Raw genomic sequence first — 22189 nt, 5'->3', positions numbered from 1 at the left:
TTTGCCTATGCCTGCTCTAGAACACCCACATCCCCCCATAATCAAAGCATAGTTACACACCAAACACTCCATTTTAAGCAAATCACAAAAAAGTGAAAGTAAGCAAAGAAGGAAACACTGTTTAAATCTTGAGGCTATGAGAAGTGCTGCCTTGGTTGATTTATTAAAAAGGAAAGTGAGGTAGCTGGTATTAATTTTTTTCTCAAATAAATGTATCTGATTCATCATGAAAAAATTGGTCAATTTTATGGCTTTTATTGAAAATCATCCTGCTGCTTAGAGTATGTTAATGTGCACGTAGATTAGCTTCCTTCTTACTTTGTATTTAATAGCATGATTTATTTTATGCTTAAATACATGTGTGGGCTTTACATTTAGCATTATTCGTTACAGAAGCATCCCCAAGCAAATGCTGGTTAGAAGGTAATTTGAGGTTACACTACTTTGAAATCTGTATTATGCAGCTAACATTTTTGAAAAAAAGCTTTATGTTCAAGAAAGGCATATTTATCTTCTTTAATCATTAACTCAGCCAAATGTGCAGGCATTGAAACTGACTGTTTTGTGTGCAGGAGAAATAGACTATTGCAAAATATTGTTGGGTGATGTCCTCCCCGTCCCCGTCCCCCCAAAAAACTGAACAGTTTTTTGTTAATGTTCAAAAACCATTTTTATTTAAATAGAAAAAGTCTTTAAGACTGCTGGGTCTTGATTAAAAATAATTTCTGATCATCATTTTTAAAACCAGCTCTGAGAATGTTAACGTGCTAATTAAAAACCATTTGAAAAATAGAGTGGAATGAATATTCTTTGATGCAAGCAATCCAGTTAAATTGTGTTAATATCTCAATATCTGTGGAGAGAACTCATGGTTGGCTTACATGCAACTTTTCACTTTCAAAAGTGTTACTTGACAGCTGCTGAGTGTGCATACTTATTGTGTCACCTGTTAATGCAAAGTGAAATTAAGCCCTTGATGCCGAGATACAATGGGATAAAGAAAAGTTATGTTTAAAGATTGTCCTCTCAGGACAAGTCCACTTCTGGAATAGATTTGCTGAAGTCAGGAAAGAGGGAAGGGGAGGAAGAATTGTACTTGCTTCTCTCAGTAGAGAACCTTGTGGTAAACTGAAAGTGTGATACAACACATTGAAAAACCTTAAAAGAAATAACAGTTTTTGAGCTTCAAAATCTCCAGGTGATGAGAAGTTTCAGTGGTGTAGTGCTTACCTGGGCTGGACTTGGGCTCCTTTAGTATGATGTCACTGGAAGTTTGTTGGCATTGTGTAATTTCTTTGTGTTTATTTACAAATATACAAGTTGAACATGGGCGGTGTTACAGTGTTAAACATTCTTGACCAAAATACCCTGCCAGGCCTTAAGTATTTTTTGTCTACTCATAAAGTTATCCCTGATCTCATGAACCTCCAGTACATATCCCTGTTGTGTATTCAGCTAATTTGCAAAATAACTTCGAAGGAAAAACCGCAGCTTGCTGAATCTACCTAGTAGGTTTCCCTAAGCAACCAGTGATGAGGTTTCAGGGCTTAAAGTGAGGGGAGAGAAGGGAGATAATAAATTTACTTTCTTAAGATAATTATGGGACAAATTAAGAGCTTTTTCAGGTGTGTTTTTTCTTAATAAGAGTAGGCAGACAGTTGTTCTCTTTCTATCATTTTGTGCTTCATCCCAAACAATTCCCCCTCCTCCACAAGTTCCTTTAGGTTCTCTGGTTGCCCTGGAGACAGCGACATTTTCTCGGCCCTCTGGAGCACGGGCAACAACAACTAACAGATGTCTTTGAACCAGCTCTTCTGTATTTACATTTCAGATTGTGTTGGTTCTAACTGTATCAAACCCCTTCAAGTGTAAATAATACGACATATTGTTATCAAAAGCAGCAGATGTTACGCTAACAAGCATATTTTCCCGGTCGGAACAGGGAGAAGCAGAAAGCGAGACAAGTGCCAGAATACAGAAGTGTATCCCCTTGTTGAAGCGGAACCATGCCCTTGCACAATATTTACCAGCCGGCCCCATGGAAATTGGTCGGAATGCATAATTTCCGTAGGGAAAACAGAGCTGCAGCTAGAACAGAGATTTCATGGGCATGCCAAGGAATGCGGAGAAGGGGTGCGCTTCAGAGCCCTGGCCTGCTACGATAAGACCGGCAGACTTGTGGAACCGTCTCATTGCAACCATTCAGGTAAGTTAGAGTGCCCTGTATAAACAATGGAGGGCCAGAGTCTACCACTGGTCATGTAACGTTTGATACCTTTCTATTTCCTGTGTCAAACATTAGCTGAATCCCAGATAAAAGAAGACGGGGAAACTTAAGTAACATTGCATTAATCAAGCTTAATATGTCAGTGGGCTTATAAAGAGCTCCGCCTCTTTGAAGTGACTCATTTCAGTTTGGAATTTGTTTGAATTGAATGCACACCCTTAGTTGAAGCTGGTGGGAGCAACTGTTCACAGCGTCCTGATCTCCTGGGCACAATCTTTAGTGCATGCTGGAGGTAGGGGGCATCTTTATTTGTTATCCAGAAGGGAGGATTTCAGCGGGGATACCTTTCCTGACAAATGACATCTGCTGAAATTCCTTCTTCTGCACACCTATTAAAGGTATAGGAACCCTCTCCTCCTTTGCACCTGTGCATCCCCATCATTCTAGCCTGATACTGAGGTCCAACACCGAGGGCCTTCTGGCGGTTCCCTCACTGCGAGAAGCCATGTTACAGGGAACCAGGCAGATGGCCTTCTTGGTAGTGGCACCCACCCTGTGGAATGCCCTCCCATCAGATATCAAAGAGAACAACAACTACCAGACTTTTAGAAGACATCTGAAGGCAACCCTGTTTAGGGAAGCTTTTAATGTTTGATGGATTACTGTATTTTAATATTTTGTTGGAAGCTGCCCAGAGTGGCTGGGGAAGCCCAGCCAGATGGGCAGGGTGTAAATAAATTATTATTATTATTATTATTATTATTATTAATCTCTCCTGTGGAGGGTAAGCAGTGTAGTCTTGCACTGAAGTCTCAGCCCTACCATCTGCACTCCATTGCTGGAGTTTGGATAGCACTGTTTGATCCTGTTCTTTGACTGTGAGGTTTGTATGGCTTTCTTTAGGATTGCTGTGTGCCAGCAAATCAAATGTTGGTTTAGTCATTGGTTGTACTCCTCTCTCAGCCATGTTTCAGATGAGCTGCCTTTTTATTTGTTTGTCGAGGTGCCATATCAATGCTTATCCATTCGTAACATCTATCATTTCCTTAAGTTTAAAAAGAAAAGAGCCAATTTTTAAATGTTGCACAGTTGTTGTTTTTGTAATTTGTGGGGAGATGTCACAAGTGCTAGCTAATTACCAATGCTCACAATCAGTTCCTACTGCAAATTTACAGAACCCTTTCCCCGCCTAAACCCAAGGTGTGGAAATGTATTTTTAAACTGAAGTCTGCAAGGCTATACACATTTAGTCAGGGTTCAATGGAGCTGATGATTCTGTAAACATGCACAAGAATGTGTTATGTAATTCATTTGGCATGTATAAGACATATCAGGGATTGCACTTGAACGGCCTCACTGCACTATAAGTGTAGTGTCAGTCTTCAATTTTAGACTGCTATTACCATGGTTTGTAGATTAGAAACTTTAATTTATATGCTGCCTTTCTACAAAGGAAATTGTGTCCAAGGCAATTATAATCAATGAAGAATAAACAAACTGCAATAAAGGTAAAGGGTAAAGGGACCCCTGATCATTAGGTCCAGTCGCGGACAACTCTGGGGTTGCGGCACTCATCTCGCTTTAATGGCAACCCACATCTCATTAAGGTTGCCTGCCCCATCTGTCCCCTGTGGCAATCTTACACACCATGCTGCCCCTGCACTCTAGGGGCATTCTGAATTAGTTCCCTTCCTTTGGCAGGGCTAAGGGTGAGATGATACCCTTCACATAGTTTAATGGCAGCCCGCCTCCCATGCCTTACAGCTTTGTTTTGAATTCTCCTTGAGCTGAGAGCTGGGATAAAACAAGTGGAAGCAGCCAAGCCCTTGATGGTAGCCAGTATATCTCTCTGCCCCTGCAGATCTGACAGCTGGTTAATTGTCTTCTAATTACTTTGTTATAGAGAAACAATGGTATTGAGTGTGGCATCCCACCCAATAGGTGTATGACCTAAAAATAACAGCGCAGAGGTGGCAGGATTTATGGAAAGAGAAAGAAGCAGAAGAATTAAGGAAGGGTGGGAGTCAGTACAGCAGAACATTGAACACAGGCCAAAGGACTAGTAGTCTGTTGCCTGCAAACATGAGCTGGAGATACAGACTATTTGTTACCCTATTCTGCTAAAGAGTTTATTCTCCCATCAAGCTGCTGCGTTTTGCTTTAGCTCTTCCCTTTGCCTGCTGTCACTTTCTGTCACTCTTTTTGTTTTGGTCATTTCCTTCCCGTATACCATGCACATATTCCAGTTTGCTCTGCTTTTCTCATTTTGGGCTTTGTCATGCGCTGCCTCCCACTATCCCCAGTGGGGAGAAAGGGTTGTTAGCAGAGCTGGTGTTGTGCCGATCAATTTGGTTGTAATGAGAATCCAAGGAGGGAAACCAAACAGGAGCAGACAATATGAAGATATTCTGTAATGGAGGAGTTCATTGGAGTATAACAGTTTCATTCTAGCACTGACAGTAAATTCAGGGAAGGCAGCTTCTTATGAGTCATTGCACACCTTTCCAGATTTTGCCTTCTCAAACTTTTTATCAGTAAAGGCAGCACAAGCGAACTATTTCATTAACAGGGAGGGTTTCCCCATTCTTTCCTTGCCTATGGGCAGCAATTTTAATCAGGTAAAAACTCTTTGGCAATTATGGCGTATTTTGATTTCTTGTTAGTATGCCTCATTGAAAAACCAAATTAAAAAATAAATAAAAAGCAGCATTGCTTGTGAAATTATTATTTAGCCCTTATACACTTGAAAATTCTGCTTTATACAATAATCATATATGCTGCAACTGTCTCAATGTGCAGAGTGCTATGTCACTCACCATCTCCTTCTTTGTCCCAATTTCACCATGGCTATTTTTGGGTTGACAAATAGAGACATGAGTCTGAGAGATGGCGAGTCTTTAGCTGAAGTGAGATTTTTGAACTTGGGTGCTCTTGAATAAAATACAGTTGCCCACACGCTGGAGCACCTCAAATGTACCCCACTAGCCGTGTGCCTCTCAGAAACTTGACAGTCCACCTGGGTTTGCAGTCCTAAGCAGACAGCAACATGTGGGTGGGGTGTTATTGAGCCCTTAGCTGTCTGTTTTCAACTTGGCAGATTGCAAGTTGTGCAGACTTTCATCTGGGCTCTTAGGAACTAACTAAAGAGTTTCTCCTTACATTCCACCTCAAATCAGCACCATTTTCGAAATTAAACATGTACAGTCATACCTCGGGTTAAAGTTGCTTCAGTTTGAGCGTTTTCGGGTTGCGCTCTGTGGCGACCCGGAAGTAACAGAATGCATTACTTCTGGATTTCGCCGCTTGCGCATGCGCAGACACTCAAAATGACGGCACACATATGTGCAGAAGCAGCGAATTGTGATGTGCAAACACGCAGACGCAGGTTGCATTCTCTTCAGGATGCAAACGGGGCTCTGGAACGGATCCTGTTCGCATCCAGAGGTACCACTGTATATGAGGCACAGTTGAGACCTCTGCTTTTGGACACATGTAGCTTGGCCACATGGGTTTTGATTTTGGAATTGCATATTCTTCCCTAAAAAGCTATGAGATAACCACCTGTTAGTGTCAGGTCCTGAAATGGCAATCATTTTGTCATACCTGCAAACTGCTGTTGCAGTCAATGGGATGCAGCTGCCTAGAACACACATCTGCAGAGCAGCTGTTTGAGCTGTTACAAATCACATTGTTAAAGCAATCCATAGATAGGTGCAGGTGGAAACGTGTCAGTCTAGATATAAAGGAACACAGTTGGTCCCCAACTGAGACTTTGAAAAGAAAAAGGAAGTTTACCAAGAAAATTCTTGACTTGCTTGTTTGCTTGAGGATTAACCTTAATTAACACCGGCAGTACTCCCCTGCCCCCTGCTCTGGACCCTTCTCTAGATCTTTCCTTCTTTTGCTGTAATTGTGGGAATTTGCCTCCTGCAGAATGAAAATGTCACAAATTGGCCTCTGCTGAGCCACTGAAATAACTGGCATTGTTGATATGTGTCTAAACACAGCTGCATCACACAGAGAGAATGAAGACTTGTGCTTGGAAACAAGCTCTCTGGGTAATTCTGGTTTAAAGCAATTATCCATTTCTTGGGACATTGCTTAGGACTGAAGCAGTGAAATGCAGGCCTCCTCAAGGTCATGTCCTCAAAATATAAGCTTCATCCCTTGCAACCTTGGAAACTGTAGCTTAAGTACAGGTGCATGAAGCATACACTGAGAACATAGGCAGAGGCTACAACTGCTGATAGCTTGTTCTGTTTCCAGGATTTTTCACCCAGGGGCGTAGCAATAGCGCTGTCCACTGAGGTGTGCTGGCCCAGGCCCTTTCCCTCACAGTCCCTTACGGGGACCCATCCCATGTGACTAAGAAACTTGCCAGATGCCCCGGCACCAGTTGTAAGGTGCGTCAAACAGTTGTGACAAATAAATAAACAGCCCTGCAAGTGCAACAGAATAAGTATACATATATACAGAATTAGTATGGATAAGGTAAAAACAACAACCCAGGAACGAGATGACCAGTTATATCCTGATTAAGATTCCTTCCTTACCTTGACAAGCAGCAGCTAATCTGGGTCCATAGCAGTCACAATAGTAGCTTAAGACTTAGTTAGCACCGTGTGAAATGGTAGGTAGGTCTGAATAGGCAAGAAACACAATGCCTGTGCCTTTGGAAGGCCTACCCTTGTATACTTAATGAGTGGACCACCCTACCTAATGAGCAAGCGTATGCCTACCAGCCATTCCAGGTCAACCTTCGCCCACTCCCTTCCAGCCACTTGGTGACTGGCCGGGAGAGGAACTGAGAGCCAGGCAGTCCTCTGTGGCTGCAGCAGCCAGGCATGCAGCTCACCTTTTGCCTTTGCCTCCATCATTATGTCACAGATACAAAGTGTCTAGTGTCATTGGGAATCTGGGGTTAGTATTCAGTGACACTTTGGCCAGAAGGATGTAGACCCTGTCGTGCACTTCCTCTAAATCCAGCGCTCAAAAGAGGATCCTATCAGTGGTTAGCAAATTGCCTCTTTGCCACTGAGAGGTATGGGAATCTTGCTGATGAAAAGGTAAAAGTAAAGGGACCCCAATCCCAATTTACCACGTCACAGAAGATGCTGCTGTGTTTGTCCTATCACTGTCAACTAGAACTGTCAATACACTTGACATATGTGCAGTGCTGTTTTAGAGTGTCATCAGTTAATTAATCAGTACTGATTATTTATTTATACTTCAAGCGTTTCTCCCACATCACAATAAGCTAAGTGCAAGAAAGAAAAAAGAAGTGATCCTGCATGTATGCCTTGATAACGTGTTGCAGAAAGGCTATTCCAGGTCTCATGATGTTGTTCAAATGAAAAGCACTGAGACAGAGGGAATTTCATACGATTCTGGCACATAGCCATAGCTCTTGTATTGCAACCATGCCCTGGTGTCCTGAGGGCAGAAGGCCTCTGTTGCCTATTAACATAAATATTATTTGCATATGCAAAACCAATGAATCTGGTGGGGTTTTCTAGCCTCCATTGTTATACACCTTTCATGTTTTGTTTCAAGAAAACAGTGTTTTTATTTGGTCTGCTTCCAGGGAAATCATCCTTGTCATTGTCACTGACACCTGGAGTGACACAAGAAATCCAGTCAAAAGACCTTGAATTCTGTGAGGCACCTTTAGGCTTTCTTTCCAAGTACTACAGCTGTTAAAAGTTTGTTAATTAAAATGGTGAAATATGTTAGGAGTAGATGCAAATGAGATTAAAACTAATTAGATTTGACGTGCATCTGCTTCAAAAGCAGCCTGCATAGAAGGTTTTGTTTCCTAAACCATCTCCTACCTTCACACAGTTGCATTAAGATTCATATATTCTGTGCAAATATAATGCACCAAGCAAAGTTAAGATGAGCCAAGAAACAGTTCCAGAAATGCCACTGGTTTCTATAAAATGCAGATTGTATACCTTTATTCATTACATTCTTAGAAGTCCACCTTTGACTACAGAAAGCTGTTTTTCTCAATCTTTTTCTTAGGCCTGAAACCATAGATTTTACTTTATTTTTAGCTTATGTATCTGAAAAGGAGAAATAATGTGTCCATGTGCACTATTGTGCCACTCATCAGCCCCTCACTGTGTTCAGTATAAATGTTTGTGCTTGTTTTCAATGTATTTGATTGCTCTTCTGCCTTGAGCTTCACAGTCCAATGAAAGCACTGATGGGTAGGAAAACTATCTACTCATATACTGAACAAGACATTTACTTAATAAACTTGAGCAGCTAATGCTTTTAAAAAGCAGCTAATAAAGACTCTGGGCAAAATAGTGTTGGAGACAACCCTATGTACCCAACCAGTCCTCTCTCATATGCAAACACAAAACCACAGACTCAGTTTGGGTCCTATGTACATAGTCTCACCCCATTCTTGTTGTTTCTTTCCCTCCTTGCACCCACTAAATTTATACTCTACCTTTCTCCCCAACAGTGCTAACAACAATCATGAAAATACAATAAAATACAGCTAAAAATCAATAAAAGGCAAAGTAAAAAAATCTGGTAAATCTCTTCAGATTTTTCAATACATACTTGTACTCTTTAAGTAGAGAGGGCCTAGGTGCATCTGCTGATAACAGATGTATTCCTACACAGCAACTGGTGACAGAGTAACATGCAAGCCTAGAAAGGAATTGGGGTGGGGGGAGAGTAACCTTATTGACTGCAAAACATAAGTGTGTGGTTGAGAGTACTTAACTATGAAATCTATCACCCCCCCCAAAAAAAAATTAACACAATTATTCACTGTGGATTCTGAATCAACATTAGCTTTGCTGCATCATAAGTAGTTGGTGCAAACAGAGCTACTAATATTGTGGAGTGTGTTTGCTAAATGCTGTTGCAGTTGAACAGACTGAAGCACTAGAAACCATCCAAATAGTTACATTTCATAGTTACTTAACTTACAGAGATAAAAGCCCTCTTCCAGTTATAGGGCAGCATACAAATGCCATCAATATAAAGGACATAGGCAATTTTATTTTTTTTAAATGGCAGTAAGGGTCCCAAGAACATAGTCTGATGGTACATGATGCAGCCCCTTTGGAGTTAAGCAGGTCTGAGTTGGCCAGTCCCTGGGCAGGAGATCGCCACTGGCACTGTCCACAATGCCCAGGACCTAGCACTGCTCCAGAGCTTTGTGTTAGAAAATGGCAGCTGCCAACTTGCCCCCCTCCCCAAATGGTAGAGAGTGTATAAAGAAAATTCTGCAAAGCGGCCTTTTACTGGGGGGATGAAAACAAAAAGCTCAAGCATTCCCAGAAATTGTCTTCTGAAAAATTTTGGCTCAACTCTCATATTGTCCAATACAGTGGTACCTCGGGTTACATACGCTTCAGGTTACAGACTCCGCTAACCCAGAAATAGTGCTTCAGGTTAAGAACTTTGCTTCAGGATGAGAACAGAAATCGTGCTCCGGCGGCGCAGCAGCAGCAGGAGGCCCCATTAGCTAAAGTGGTACTTCAGGTTAAGAACAGTTTCAGGTTAAGAACCGACCTCCAGGATGAATTAACTACGTAACCAGAGGTACCACTGTATGTAGGTTGTCCATAAGACCCTAAGCTTCTAAATCCTTCCTGAAGCTTAATTGATTTTGCCTCCATTAATCTGCCTAGACAAGGCATTTTATATTTCTATGGAAGGTCCACTATTATCCAGGCTCACAAACAATAAGAAACCAAAGAATCACATTGCACCAGAGTTTATATAAAGAGCTCCATTGCTAACTCAAGACATGTTGCTCCCTGAGGGACAGGATAAGATGGTGCATTTCCATGTACAGAACCCAATTAGACTGGAAGTTGACTCTTACTTCGAACACCAGTGATACAACAGATCCCTCCACTACACCTGAGGGCAGAAAGCTAGCTCAGAGCGATGTAGGCTGCATGGCACACCAGGCACTGTCTTCCCCCAAGCACCTACCACCTGAGGCAGCTGTCTTAGTTTGCCTAATGGTAGGGCTGGTCCTAACAAGCTTTTTTTCCCCTTTTAATTTATTCTAACTTACTTTTCTTCAGTGAAAGCTGAAAAGCAGACAATCACACAAGATATTTTTTTGACCTTCTGTTATTTATAATGCATAATCACAAAGTGCACATGAAATCCGATTGAATCTACTGATGGTGGGTGTAAGGGAACTGCTGATAAATAATAGAGAGCAGTGATACTGCCTAATCTAAATGGATTTGGAGACGTAAGTGGCTATGATGAAGCATTTGTCTGCAAAGTAACAAACCAAATTAGTGTACATTTTAAATTAAACCATTATGCAGCTTGGGGGAAGAGCTGCAATAAAGAGCTATTATGGAAAAAATGTTAAAGCTATCAGTCTGTTGTCAAACTGCAGTGCAAAAGGTTAACAAAATGCAGATTTGAAACAAAAAAAAGAGGAAAGGAAACGATACTACTAATCTTTGTATTTATTGTTTTTACCCTTGTCTGCAAAATTGATTTCATTGCAGCTTAGCTATTCAGGCAGTTTCAACTGGCTGTGGGTATTTTACTAATATAGTTCTGTGATAAGAAAAGTTAGCTTTACTATAAGCAATTTTAATGCAAAAGCCAACAAATCATACTGCCAAATGGTTTTATAGCTTAAGCCTGGATCTCAGCCTCTTACATTCGATGTAATAGAGCCGTGTGATCAATTTTGTCATTTGGGGATGAATCTAGTTCAGTTGACCTTGGAAGCTTGTGTGTCCCCCCCTTAATTTTGAGAGATTGGGGGCACTCAAGAACTTGAGTGGTGACATGAGACAGAATTGTTGCAGCGTCCAGATCAAGTGATAAAGCCGAGGCAATCAAGCAGGTCTTGGCAGCAAGAGAAATAGCAAGTGATTTCAAGCATATTTTAAAAATGGTGATTCAGTGATTGAAAATAGTTTACTTGCAGGTGGTCCTACAATGAGCACCATGTTAGTCAGGATTTTCCTGGAACTTTTCTTTTTCTTTTTGTCATGAGCTAGAAAGAAGCAGCATAACCAGATGAAACAGAAATCTTAAATTTCAGCATGGGGATGAGTCTTACCAAAGTTGAAAGGTTCTCACTTAAGGACACAAGAAGAGTTCAGCAGGATCACACCAAAGGCTCATCTAGTCCAGCATTCTGTTTCTCACAGTGGCCTATGGAAAGCCTGCAGGCATGACATGAGGTCAATAACCCTCTTCTGCTGTGATTCTCCAGCAACTGGTATTCTGAGGCTTATTGCCTCTGATTCTGGAAGTTCGGGTTTTGTATTTTATTTTTCTTACCCCAGTGTACATCACTTTAAACTTATACATCAGGCTTCATTGGCCCATTTAATTGGCCCAATAACCCAGTCTGGAGTTTATCTTGAAGCTGATCGCAGTTCCTTTTAGTGCAGGACTTTATTGCAATAATACACTGAATTTTAAAAGCATTTCTTTGGGTTCCCTTTTCAGCTCTTATTATAACTTCAACTGTGTCAATGCAGGCTAACGCAGCCTAACCAAACCTAGATACTCTCCAGATGCTTTAGACTACATTCCTAGCCAATGCCTATGCTGGCTGATGATGATGGGAGTTGTAATCCAAAATGTCAGTTGGGGAAGCTGGGCTAAACTACCAGCTTTGATTGTGAGAAGGGGTTTGTCCCTTTGCCATACTTGCATACTGCATAGGCCTCCTCTAATTGTTGATAGCAATAGTCATTCAGTGAGCTGGTTCAGGCATCAAGCCAAAGTTAAACCAGGATTTTAAAATTATTATTAATTATTATTATTATTATTATTATTATTATTATTATTATTTTTAAAAAAACCACACTTAAACCACAGGCCACCTCACAGACGATCAAAAACATTCTGGCTTGTTTGTGAGAGTTTGGCTTGTTTCCCCCTGCCTACTTCCTGCCTTTTTCATATTTCATGAAAACCTTTGCAGTATCCTACCACTGGCACTGCATCACTGCATCACCATATCTCCTTCCCATTGGCCAGCTGCAAAATCAAGGGTATGGAAATCTTCCTGGCATTCTTTGCCAGCTCTTGTCAACAGCTGGTTGTTGCTACAAGATCTTTGCGTTTCTTGAACCTTTCCTTCCACTGCTCATCTTTATCCTCCAATCACTCTTAACATTGCACTGTAACATAATTTCTTCCCTGTTATATAGCACCCACATCACCCCCCCCATGAATGTTTGCTATGTGAATGTATCTTGGGGAGGAGGGAGTCACAATCTAACTTCATTGCAAACTGCAAAAAACAAAAACATGGAGAGGGGAGAGACTCGTTTTCTTTCACAGGCGAGATTCTGTGCCCCACAACTTGACACTTGTCTCCTGAGGGAAAGAGATGAAGGGTTGGACTACAGTGTGTGTGCATATATATAGGTTTAGGGAATGTCCCAAGGGAAATTATTGTAGAGGTGCTGCTGCTCCAGCTAACATCACATCACCACCTATCTCACCCCATCTCCTATCTGTCTTTCGTGTGCTGGGGCTTCCAATATGATTTGAACTCTCCCTCCCCTTCTACTGTTTAGAATTCAGCTTTGGGGCTTTCTGGAATGCTTAGAATGCAGCCTGGTCACAAGCCCCACTAAGCTTAATGGAATTTACTTCAGAGTAAACATGCACTGGATTGTGATGTGATGTGGATAGGGGAGGGAAGAAATGAAGACAACAGAAATGGTGCTTTGAAGCCAAGGCAGGGAGGAGAGAATCCCTCAAATGGCTGCTTATGGGGAGGAAACCTAAGATAAATTTGTCGATAGGGGGATCAGCATATACATTAAATAACTTATCAAGTTGGCTGTTCAGCGGAGGTATTTGTCTTGCTCTTAAAACATTTTTAGGAGCCCCATGCTCACGTGCACAGGCATAACTTGCAAAATTTTAACAACAGGCTTTTAAACTTTTATTTTATTTTAAAAATAACTAAAGTGAAAGCTAGTCCTCATGGAGAACAGCCTCTTTCACTTTCCTCCAGATGTTCATCTCCACTCTGTGCCCTGTGCCCTGTGTAAGGAAGGCAAGTTGGCGTGGGGAAAGGTTCCTGTCTCCAGACAGACTTAGCAGTGGTGTCATCTTCAGTGACATGTCTAGTGGTAGCAGCTGAGCATGGAGAGTAGTTCAACTTTTCAGTCACTGTTCTCTAGCATCTCAAGCTTGAAGGACAAACAAATAAATCACACTTAAACTGTAATTTTAAAAACTTTCCAGGTTCAAGCCTAATGCTAAATCATAGTTAAGGTCAGTAAGCTATGGCTTATTTTTGCTAACAAATCAGTAGGCCTAGTATGCACATAATGTGAAACCACAGTTTATCAATTTAAGGTTTATTTAAACCATAGTTTAGTGTTATGTACGAACCAGACCAGTGCGAAATACCAATGAGTTGACAGAAATATAGGACTCCTAAGCAACAATCACTTGTTTGAAATGCCCAACCCTCCTAGTTCCCATGTAACTTTCCAGATACACCATTCCAAGACAGATGACCTTCAGACTATTAATTAGATAAATATCTCAGTGTTAAGATAATTTTCACTGTTCTGTCTTTCCTGCATTTTTATTTTAGGTTATGTTGAACAGCCTTGTGTGGTACCTTGTCCATTTGATTGCAAATTAAGTGACTGGTCTAGTTGGGCCCCTTGCAGTTCGTCTTGTGGAACAGGAGTGAAAATCCGGTCCAAGTGGCTTAAGGAGAAGCCTTACAATGGAGGACGTCCATGTCCAAAACTGGATCCTAAGAATCAGGTGAGGTATATCAAGAAACCAGTAGAACACTTTTACAGTGTATCAGATACATTTAGGGAATTATCTGGATGATATAAACAAGACAGCTTCCCTTTAGTAAATATTCTCCCTCACTTGGTCATACTTTTTCCTAGGAATATATATTGATACAGCCTTTCATGTTTATTTCAGAGTTCCTTCCTTATTCTCAAAAATACTCCAGTCTCTTTGGCATTGTGAGTAAATATTTATACCATGTTTCCGCTGTATCTCACAAATCACTAATAACAGAGTGCAATCAGCGAGACTCACTTAAAATAGTCTGTGAAGATTGATTCTTTGAACCTATTCTTCATTATTTCCCTCCCCCCAACAAATTCAATTCCACTCTGTTCTAATAAGTTTCTATCTGACAATTACAAGGTAATTTTCTAGTGTATACTCTTATTAGGAGAAGACACAGATATAAATGAGAATATTCAGATGGAAAATTAGAAGTAAAATATTTTTCAATTAATGTTGCAATTTAATGTAATAAAGGAACTTGGCAGTTAATGCAGTCAGGATAATATATGGGCTCATACAATTAAAAATGTTTAATGCTTTTAAAGTCTATTGAAAGAAACTCAGTATCCTACTCTTTGTGCTGGTTATTTCTAAAGAAGATGTGTTAGTATTTCCTTCATTTCATCTTTTCTGTTTCTAATACAAGCATACTCAGAAAAGTCACTTGCGGAACTTTGACTATAGTGTGCAGGTTATCTTAACATTAAAAAAGCAAAGAAAGTAAGAAAGTGATCTAATATTACAGTCCTACAGATGCTGTAAATAAGCAGCATGGAACACATTGTGACTTACTACTGCACTGTGTTCATTCTGCCCCTGGTCATGGTTTCGCTTTGGTAATGCTTTGCATAAAATAAGAGCTGCTTGCATGGGATGCACTTTTACACAACCTATTTAAAAGCAAGGTGCAATTCAAATAGCCTTTATTTCTTAGACTTGGTTCATGCTGCACCCTGGCAGGTAGTTATGATGAAGAATCCTACTTATTGGAAATCAAGCTGAATACCCTGGGTTAGGGGCTTTAACTCTGATATTTTCCCCACAATAGTTTGTATACACAACAGGGTGCTGGAGTGAACCTGAAGCTTGTGACCTCCCCCCACCATGCAGAGAACTGTTGGTGTGAATTATGCGCATACGTTCTGGTCACACAATTTGACCATTGTGGAAGAGGTGTAGGCAGATCATAAAAGCAAGGCCTTGTTTTTTATGCACAAACATACTTTGAACCCTGGTTCATCACAGAAATTTGGGGGAAGGTATGTCAATATCGAGGCTCACTTTAGCATTCAGTTTTATATCCAATGCTACTCCTACTCAGAGCAGACCCATTGAAGTTAATGGTCCTAACTAATTTAGGTTTGTTAGTTTCAACATGTCTTCTTCTTCTTCTTTGGCAATCACTCGTAGACATGTAAGATTGTCTTCGATGAACACAGTCTTAACAGTGCCCATAGGTGACCGTGGAGGCCAATTCTGGAGCCACATGTCCTTCCACAATGGGGACATAGGTTTCCGGGCAGGAGTTAATCATGGTGAGGGTTTGCCAAACATGCCTTCCTCTTAGCACATATCTCCCTTTCATCCTGTTCTCCACCTGGAGTGCTCGCAGGCCAAATGTTTCCCGATTGTCGGTGTTTATACTACATTTTTTTTAGATTTGCCTTGAGACAGTCTTTAAACCTCTTTTGTTGACCACCAGCATTACATTACGCTTTCCATTTTTAAGTTCGGAATAGCTTTGGAAGACAATAATTAGGCATCCGAACAACATGACCAGTCCAACGAAGTTGATGTTGAAGAATGATTGCTTCAACGCTGGTGATCTTTGCTTCTTCTAGTACACTGACATTAGTTTGCCTGTCTTCCCAAGTGATATGTAAAATTTTTCGGAGACACCATTGATGGAATCTTTTGAGGAGATGGTGTTTACACGTGGGCCATGTTTCACAAGCATATAGTAAGATTGGTAGTACAATACCAACCCTCAGCGAAGCACAGTTTAGGCAACTGTCCAGGCAACTCTAGCAGTCTAAATGCTGAGCTAAATGATCAGCCAAGCTAGAAAACTAGCTTTCAGTCTCTGTGGCAAGCGAACAGGACAGGAACACTACTCTCTGCCACCTAAAGTGAGGGAAGAGACATTGTCACACCTCCACCTTTTCTTTCTCCCCTTTGCCACGTCTGGTCTCCATCTTCTTCCCCTCCCAGCTGCTGCTTCTGTCACTGCTGCACCTCAACCCTCATCCTGGCCCACTTATATTTGTTTGGGTTTGCCTCTGCAGTGGCCACAATGCCAATGGGCTTTCCTCCTCTATTCTGTCTTGGTTCACTTTGACTAAGGGAGAAGGCCATTCCTAACAGCAGGCATCCCTGGCAAGGTAGCTAGGTGACCTCTTCTTGGGCACAGCACCTAGAAGCTTTGTTTAAAGTTAGATAAACTTGTAAAGTTACTTGAAAGTAACTTTAATGTTTTGCCGAACCTGCTGCTCACATTTTTTCTCAGAGCATGCCAGGGTGGTGAGGGGGGCGGGAATGGTGTTAGTCCTGCAGACACCTCTCATCCATGCAAAGATTCTGTAGGTCCACCTGGACTGGCAGCAAGACAATTGAGCAGTGTCCCAGAGGACACCAATTCCTCCAAAACACACATGCTTGCTGCCTGAAACAATGGTGTGAAATTGCTTTGTGATTGGACCACCCCTGCAAGTGAATATAATGTGAGGTACGGTCAACACATTTTATTCAAACCCTGCTTTGAAAAGCTGGATTCAAATTGGCCTTAATGTTATTTGCAATCTTTCCATTTTCTACAGCTAGGTTTAGACAAAGTTTTGAAGTTTCTTATTGTTTTCTTACATATTAACATACATAAGCAATAGTGTAATAGAAACAGAGCCCAAGGAAATATGATGATGCTCAATAAGATAAATAATGCCCATATCTCAGTACTTTCCCCCATAAATCTGGGAGATCACCTAACAGGTAAAATGAAATTCCACTGTAAATAATGCACAGATGATAAGCTTGAGGAAGATATAGTAAGGCACATCATCCACAAACATGGCAGAATATTTATGTCAAAATTCAAACACATTTTTTTTGTCAGCTTTCTAATTTCAAAATTGGTTTAGCACCTCTTTGAATGGAATTCTTAAATTTAATGGTAGATAAACTTCATGGGAAACTATGAGATAGACACAATAGTATTCTGTATGTCTTCATCTAGACCAATGAGACACATGAAGATTTATTTCTGTTTTGGAATCGTGCCTGTGGATAGCAAATTCTGATATTTTCCAGATTGCCATTAGATTCTATTGCTACCCGAAGAGTAGGAAACACAATAGCATAATGAATACCATTTCTTATTTTCTGTCAGGATGCACATATTGGCTTTGAAGTGCAACAGAGGAATAATGTTGACAACTGGATTTTATAAATTGAGTTGATACTTATATTGTGCACTCCTTTAGAAAGCTGAGAGCAGCTTATATGAAGATGCTAGTGATATTCACCCAGACACTGATCAACTCCACACTTCCTTTCCTTCAGAGATAGGTACTTTTAGACCAGGGTAGCTAAAGCCAGGTTGTGCAGGTCTTGTTGGACTCCAGCTCCCATCAGTCTTGGCCACTGGCTGGGCAGGCTGGGGCTGATGGGAGTTGGAATCCCTTTGGAAGGCAGCACATTGGCTACCGCATCCTAATCCATTCACATTCATCAAGAATGTATACATAGATAGAGTGTTCTACTGTACTTTAAGTCTATTAACTCTAGTACTATCCTCAACAGGGACGCGGGTGGCGCTGTGGTCTAAACTACAGAGCCTACGGCTTGCCGATCAGAAGTTTGGTGGGTTGAATCCCCACGACAGGGTGAGCTCCCGTTGCTCGGTCCCTGCTCCTGCCAACCTAGCAGTTTGAAAGCACGTCAAGTGCAAGTAGATAAATAGGTACCGCTCCGGCGGGAAGGTAAACACCATTTCCGTGAGCTGCTTTGGTTTGCCAGAAGCGGCTTAGTCATACTAGCCACATGACTCAGAAGCTGTACACCAGCTCCCTCGGCCAGTAAAGCAAGATGAGCACCGCAACCCCAGAGTTGTCCGTGACTGGACCTAATGGTCAGGGGTCCCTTTACCTATACCTTTACTATCCTCAACATAGAGAACAAACAATTAGGTATTTACCCCCTTTATGTCTTTTAAAGGTTTGAAAAGTAAAATATGTTTCCTTTTTGGGATACTCCTATGAAGAGTTTGTGCAGTAGTGTTGCAAATTCCTAGTAGTGCTTATATTGGCATGGAGGCTATCGCCATATGATTCAGAAGAAAAACTTGTAATGCAGCCTGCCCTTAAGCTTATTTTCTGAAGGCTTACTGTAGATTGACTGTAGATGCAGATGTCACAAGACTACTGCCACCCTCAGCTGCTAGGGCTGGCTTGCCTGATGGTGAGAGGCTCAGCAGGTGCAAAGTTAGCAGGAGGAAGAAGGAAGCTGTAGGCGGTGAGAGGACTGAAGTCTCTCCTCTTACCTTCTCTCTCTCTTGTTCGCTTCCTTTCCACAAACAGCAGTCTCTGGGGTGCTAGTTGTGGGTTCTGCAACTATATTCAATTATCCCCATGTATGTTGCTTGCTTGCTTCTCCCCCTCTGCACTGCAGCACTTAAAAAAAAAAAGCAGTTCCATAATGGCTGAATTTTTTTTCTATTTTTAATAAATTTCTACAAAATTAGAAAGGCAACTAGAGAGGGTCAAACTGCCTGAAAGGAAAAAAAAAATATCATTTCACCTCAGTCACTGAAGTTCAATTAGTTTGGAGCAGTATTTTTAAGAAATAAGTTTGGTCCCTGCCAAATCTCTAGTGGACAGTGTGGCATGTTGCTAGACTTGCAAAGCTTGGGTGTCATAAATCAGCATGACAACAGCTAACACTGAGGTTGAACTTATTCTAATGTCTTTGTCTAGGGAACAAAGGAGCACAGTAGGATTGATGCCTTTGTTGCCCTTTGGCAGCAGGATTAGACCCCCCCACACACACCTTAACTTTTCAAAACTATACTAAGAAACTTCTTAAATTATCTACATGTCCATTGTAAATATTCACGTTGCTGTACTTGCTGGCTTCCCCGGGTGTTACATTGTCACTTGCAATGCAGTAGCAGCATTCTTTTCCCCCCTCAAGGAGAGAAAGAGGAACCATCAGGGAAGTTTTAATATGTTGTCTTTATTCACATAAATGAATGTATCTCTCTGGAGGAGACTTGAGGGGTCTTGCTCTCCAGATCTGCAGCCCAGTGTCTAATAAACAGGTCGCCAGTGTCGTGACTTCCAGATGTTGTTGGGCTACAACTCTTATTGATCATGCTGTCCAGTGCTGACAGGAGTTGTCTGATAACATACGGAAGCCATATTAGCTACTCCAGTCCTATAATTTCATTGAGTTAATCATAGTTCTCTATTATGCAGGCACTTTTGTCCCCATGATGGAACAGGGAAGGTGAGATGTACAAGCTGAACTGGATCAGGTTGTCCAAGTTCCATGCCCTCTTTTCCTCTTTTCTCCTCTATAAATATCCCTAGAGCAGGCTTAGGGCACTTTCAGATGACTTGCTTATTGAGCATTAATACTGATTTGTTTGCAAAAAGATTAGACAGCATTGGCCATTTAATGGAGGCTGGATGGTGTTACAGCAAAGCAATTGTTATCCCACACTTTCCCAATCCCCTTTCTCATGGCAAAAACTTCATTTTTTTGTGGAAGCAGCTCTGTTGTGCAAGCCACTTACTCAGCTATAATTATGCAGCCTGAATTTGCTGCATTCTATTGAATCCCACCTTAAACTAGCAACATTCAGGAAGTGAGACAATCTTCATTCAGGTTTGTCCAAGCCAAGCAGCATCCCTCAGGCCATTGCAGTGCCATGGTGTATATAGGCTGAAGGGGAGAGTGAGGAGTCCACTTGCTACCATAAAACATTTACCACATGGCCATTCACTGTCTTCCTGCTCTTTTCCACTTATGAGGCCAGAGGCAGCAATGCCATGGAACATCTCATTAGCTCATCCAGTTTTGTCCCACCACTTTCCCCCAGGAAAACTCAATCTTTACTGCTGAATTGGAGCAAATGTCAACCAGGTTTTTCTCACATTGATGTTTGCTCCAATTCAGCACAAAAGAGTGGTTTTCCAGGGAAAAGTGATGGGGCAAACAGAAAACCACTGAGGCCCATGCCTAGAAAATATGGGACAAGCAGAAAACTGCTCATACTCGAGCTTTTTAAGCACAGAACAAGGGGAAATGTAGACAATCCCAGAGTTAGAACTAGATAGGGGTGACAGTAAGTAAAATACCCATATAGCTTGATTAAGAGATGGATCTTCATGCTATTAGAAGAAGCTATGAAGCTATTGGTCAATGCTTATTGAAGTGACTATCTTATGTGGAAGGAAGTCCCACCATGCTCAGCAGAACTCACTCCCATATAGAGTGTGCACACGACTGTGTATTTCAGCTCATTATATGATGTCTCAAAATAGTCACTGGTAGCCTTGCTTTAAGCCTTGCTTTAAGTCTTGCTGCTGAAGTCATGTGTGATGTATTGATATTCTGTACAGACAGAACTTCACTTAATTTGCTTTTACTTGGAGAGAGGTAACAGAGAAGGAGAGAAACTCAGGAACTATTATGTGGCAGGTAATAGTGACACGCATGGCCGTGCTGCTGAAGATTCTGCCGTGTTATCTATAATAATAAATTCCAGCTTTGGATTCTGCTGCCATATGATTTTACACTGAGCTTCTTTTTCTTTGAGCATATGGCAACATTAGTGGGGAATCCATAACTATACTCTGGTGTCCCATCATCTTTGTGAAAACTGCATTGCAATGTTTTCTCTCCGTAAATAAAGCACGCTAAAGTAGGCTATCCCTGGCATAAAGGGGGTGGGAGGGGACATAACGATTTAATGGTGGAGACATCAACAAGAAAATTTTGGGTTGCATTCAGTGCAGCACTAAGGCTTTGGTTCTATAAGCACAAGAATTTCTCCTGCATGATGGAACATTTTCCTCCTCTCCTCCCTCCTGCACTGCTAAATCTGTTCTGTGAATCCAGTTGGTGCCCTTATAGAAAGCATCCAGCAATGGAAGGAGAGCCAATGCTTTGCAGATTCACCCTCCTGTTGTAGCCTCTGTTACCCCCTGGAAATCAGTTCCAGGGAATTTGGGATCCTTCCAGGACAGAGTAGAAAGTGAGAAGGCTGCAAGGGGGGATTTGGCAAGAATGTCCTTCCCTTTTCCTGCATTCGTGGATGCCTCTGCTGAGCTAAAAGCCCTTCTGTGAGTGCATCTGAACCCCACCCAATAGCAACCATGTATAGGTGGAGCATCATGCATGCCAATCTGTCCAATATATTACTCTTAATCCACTTTGGTGATGGTCTAATAAAAGTCAGAGTTTAAGTGGTCTTTATGCCTTGTCTTGAGATCTCACACTGTGATGAGTGAGAACTAACAGGCATGGCTCCTCAAGCAGCCGAGTATATGAATGTGACATATTTCTAAGTTGTCAGCATTAGACAGAGGATCTCATTAAAAGTTTAGAGCCCAATCCCAATTATAGCTCAGAGTAGTTGTCAAATGTCATAGCCATGTCTGAGGTGTCCAGGAAATAATTTCGCTATAAGAGAAGATGTAATTTGGTGTCATAATGGCCAGGAATTCATTGCACGCAATAATATTGAGACCTTTCACTGCCTTTTCTTGTTCTGCATACCTGAGCTTATGGAATGTCACTAAAGGTTTTCAGTGCACTGAACTTTCTCTCTAGTTAAAATCATTTGTGGGTGTGGCAAGGTGAGAGAAGAACCCTCATTTATTTCTCCAGCATTCTTCTGACTTCAATTAAGGACAGGTGATGACATGCATAAGACATCTATTGTCCACTGTCTTGAAAATGCAGGGCCTTTGTATTTTCTCAAACAGGAGGGGCAAAGCCTGCATATGCTGCAGTGTGCCTTGAGCATTTTACTGCACAGAAGGGACAAAGAAGCCCTCCTGGATTGGGGCCCACACATCCTATTTCTAAGTGTAAGGGAACTGTTCAAGGTCTGCTTACCCTGGTGTGACACTGTGATACTACAGGGATGGC

General features: G+C 41.5%; 1 protein-coding gene across 7 annotated transcripts in view; it reads left to right on the top strand.

Moving 5' to 3' along the window:
- THSD7B (thrombospondin type 1 domain containing 7B) overlaps positions 1-22189 on the top strand; it is a 428797-nt gene that overhangs the window by 334717 nt on the left and 71891 nt on the right. For all 7 annotated transcript variants that reach the window (XM_083405406.1, XM_083405404.1, XM_083405403.1 and 4 more), the window contains 2 exons: positions 1943-2206; positions 13815-13993. In XM_083405406.1, the coding sequence (XP_083261532.1) occupies positions 1943-2206; positions 13815-13993 (443 nt within the window). The remainder of the gene's footprint in view (positions 1-1942; positions 2207-13814; positions 13994-22189) is intronic.

Source organism: Podarcis tiliguerta (assembly GCF_965153285.1).
Source record: "Podarcis tiliguerta genome assembly, chromosome: 1".
Lineage (NCBI taxonomy): Eukaryota > Metazoa > Chordata > Lepidosauria > Squamata > Lacertidae > Podarcis > Podarcis tiliguerta.
Note: the sequence above shows the minus strand (reverse complement) of the source record. Positions and strands in the feature narration are given on the sequence as shown.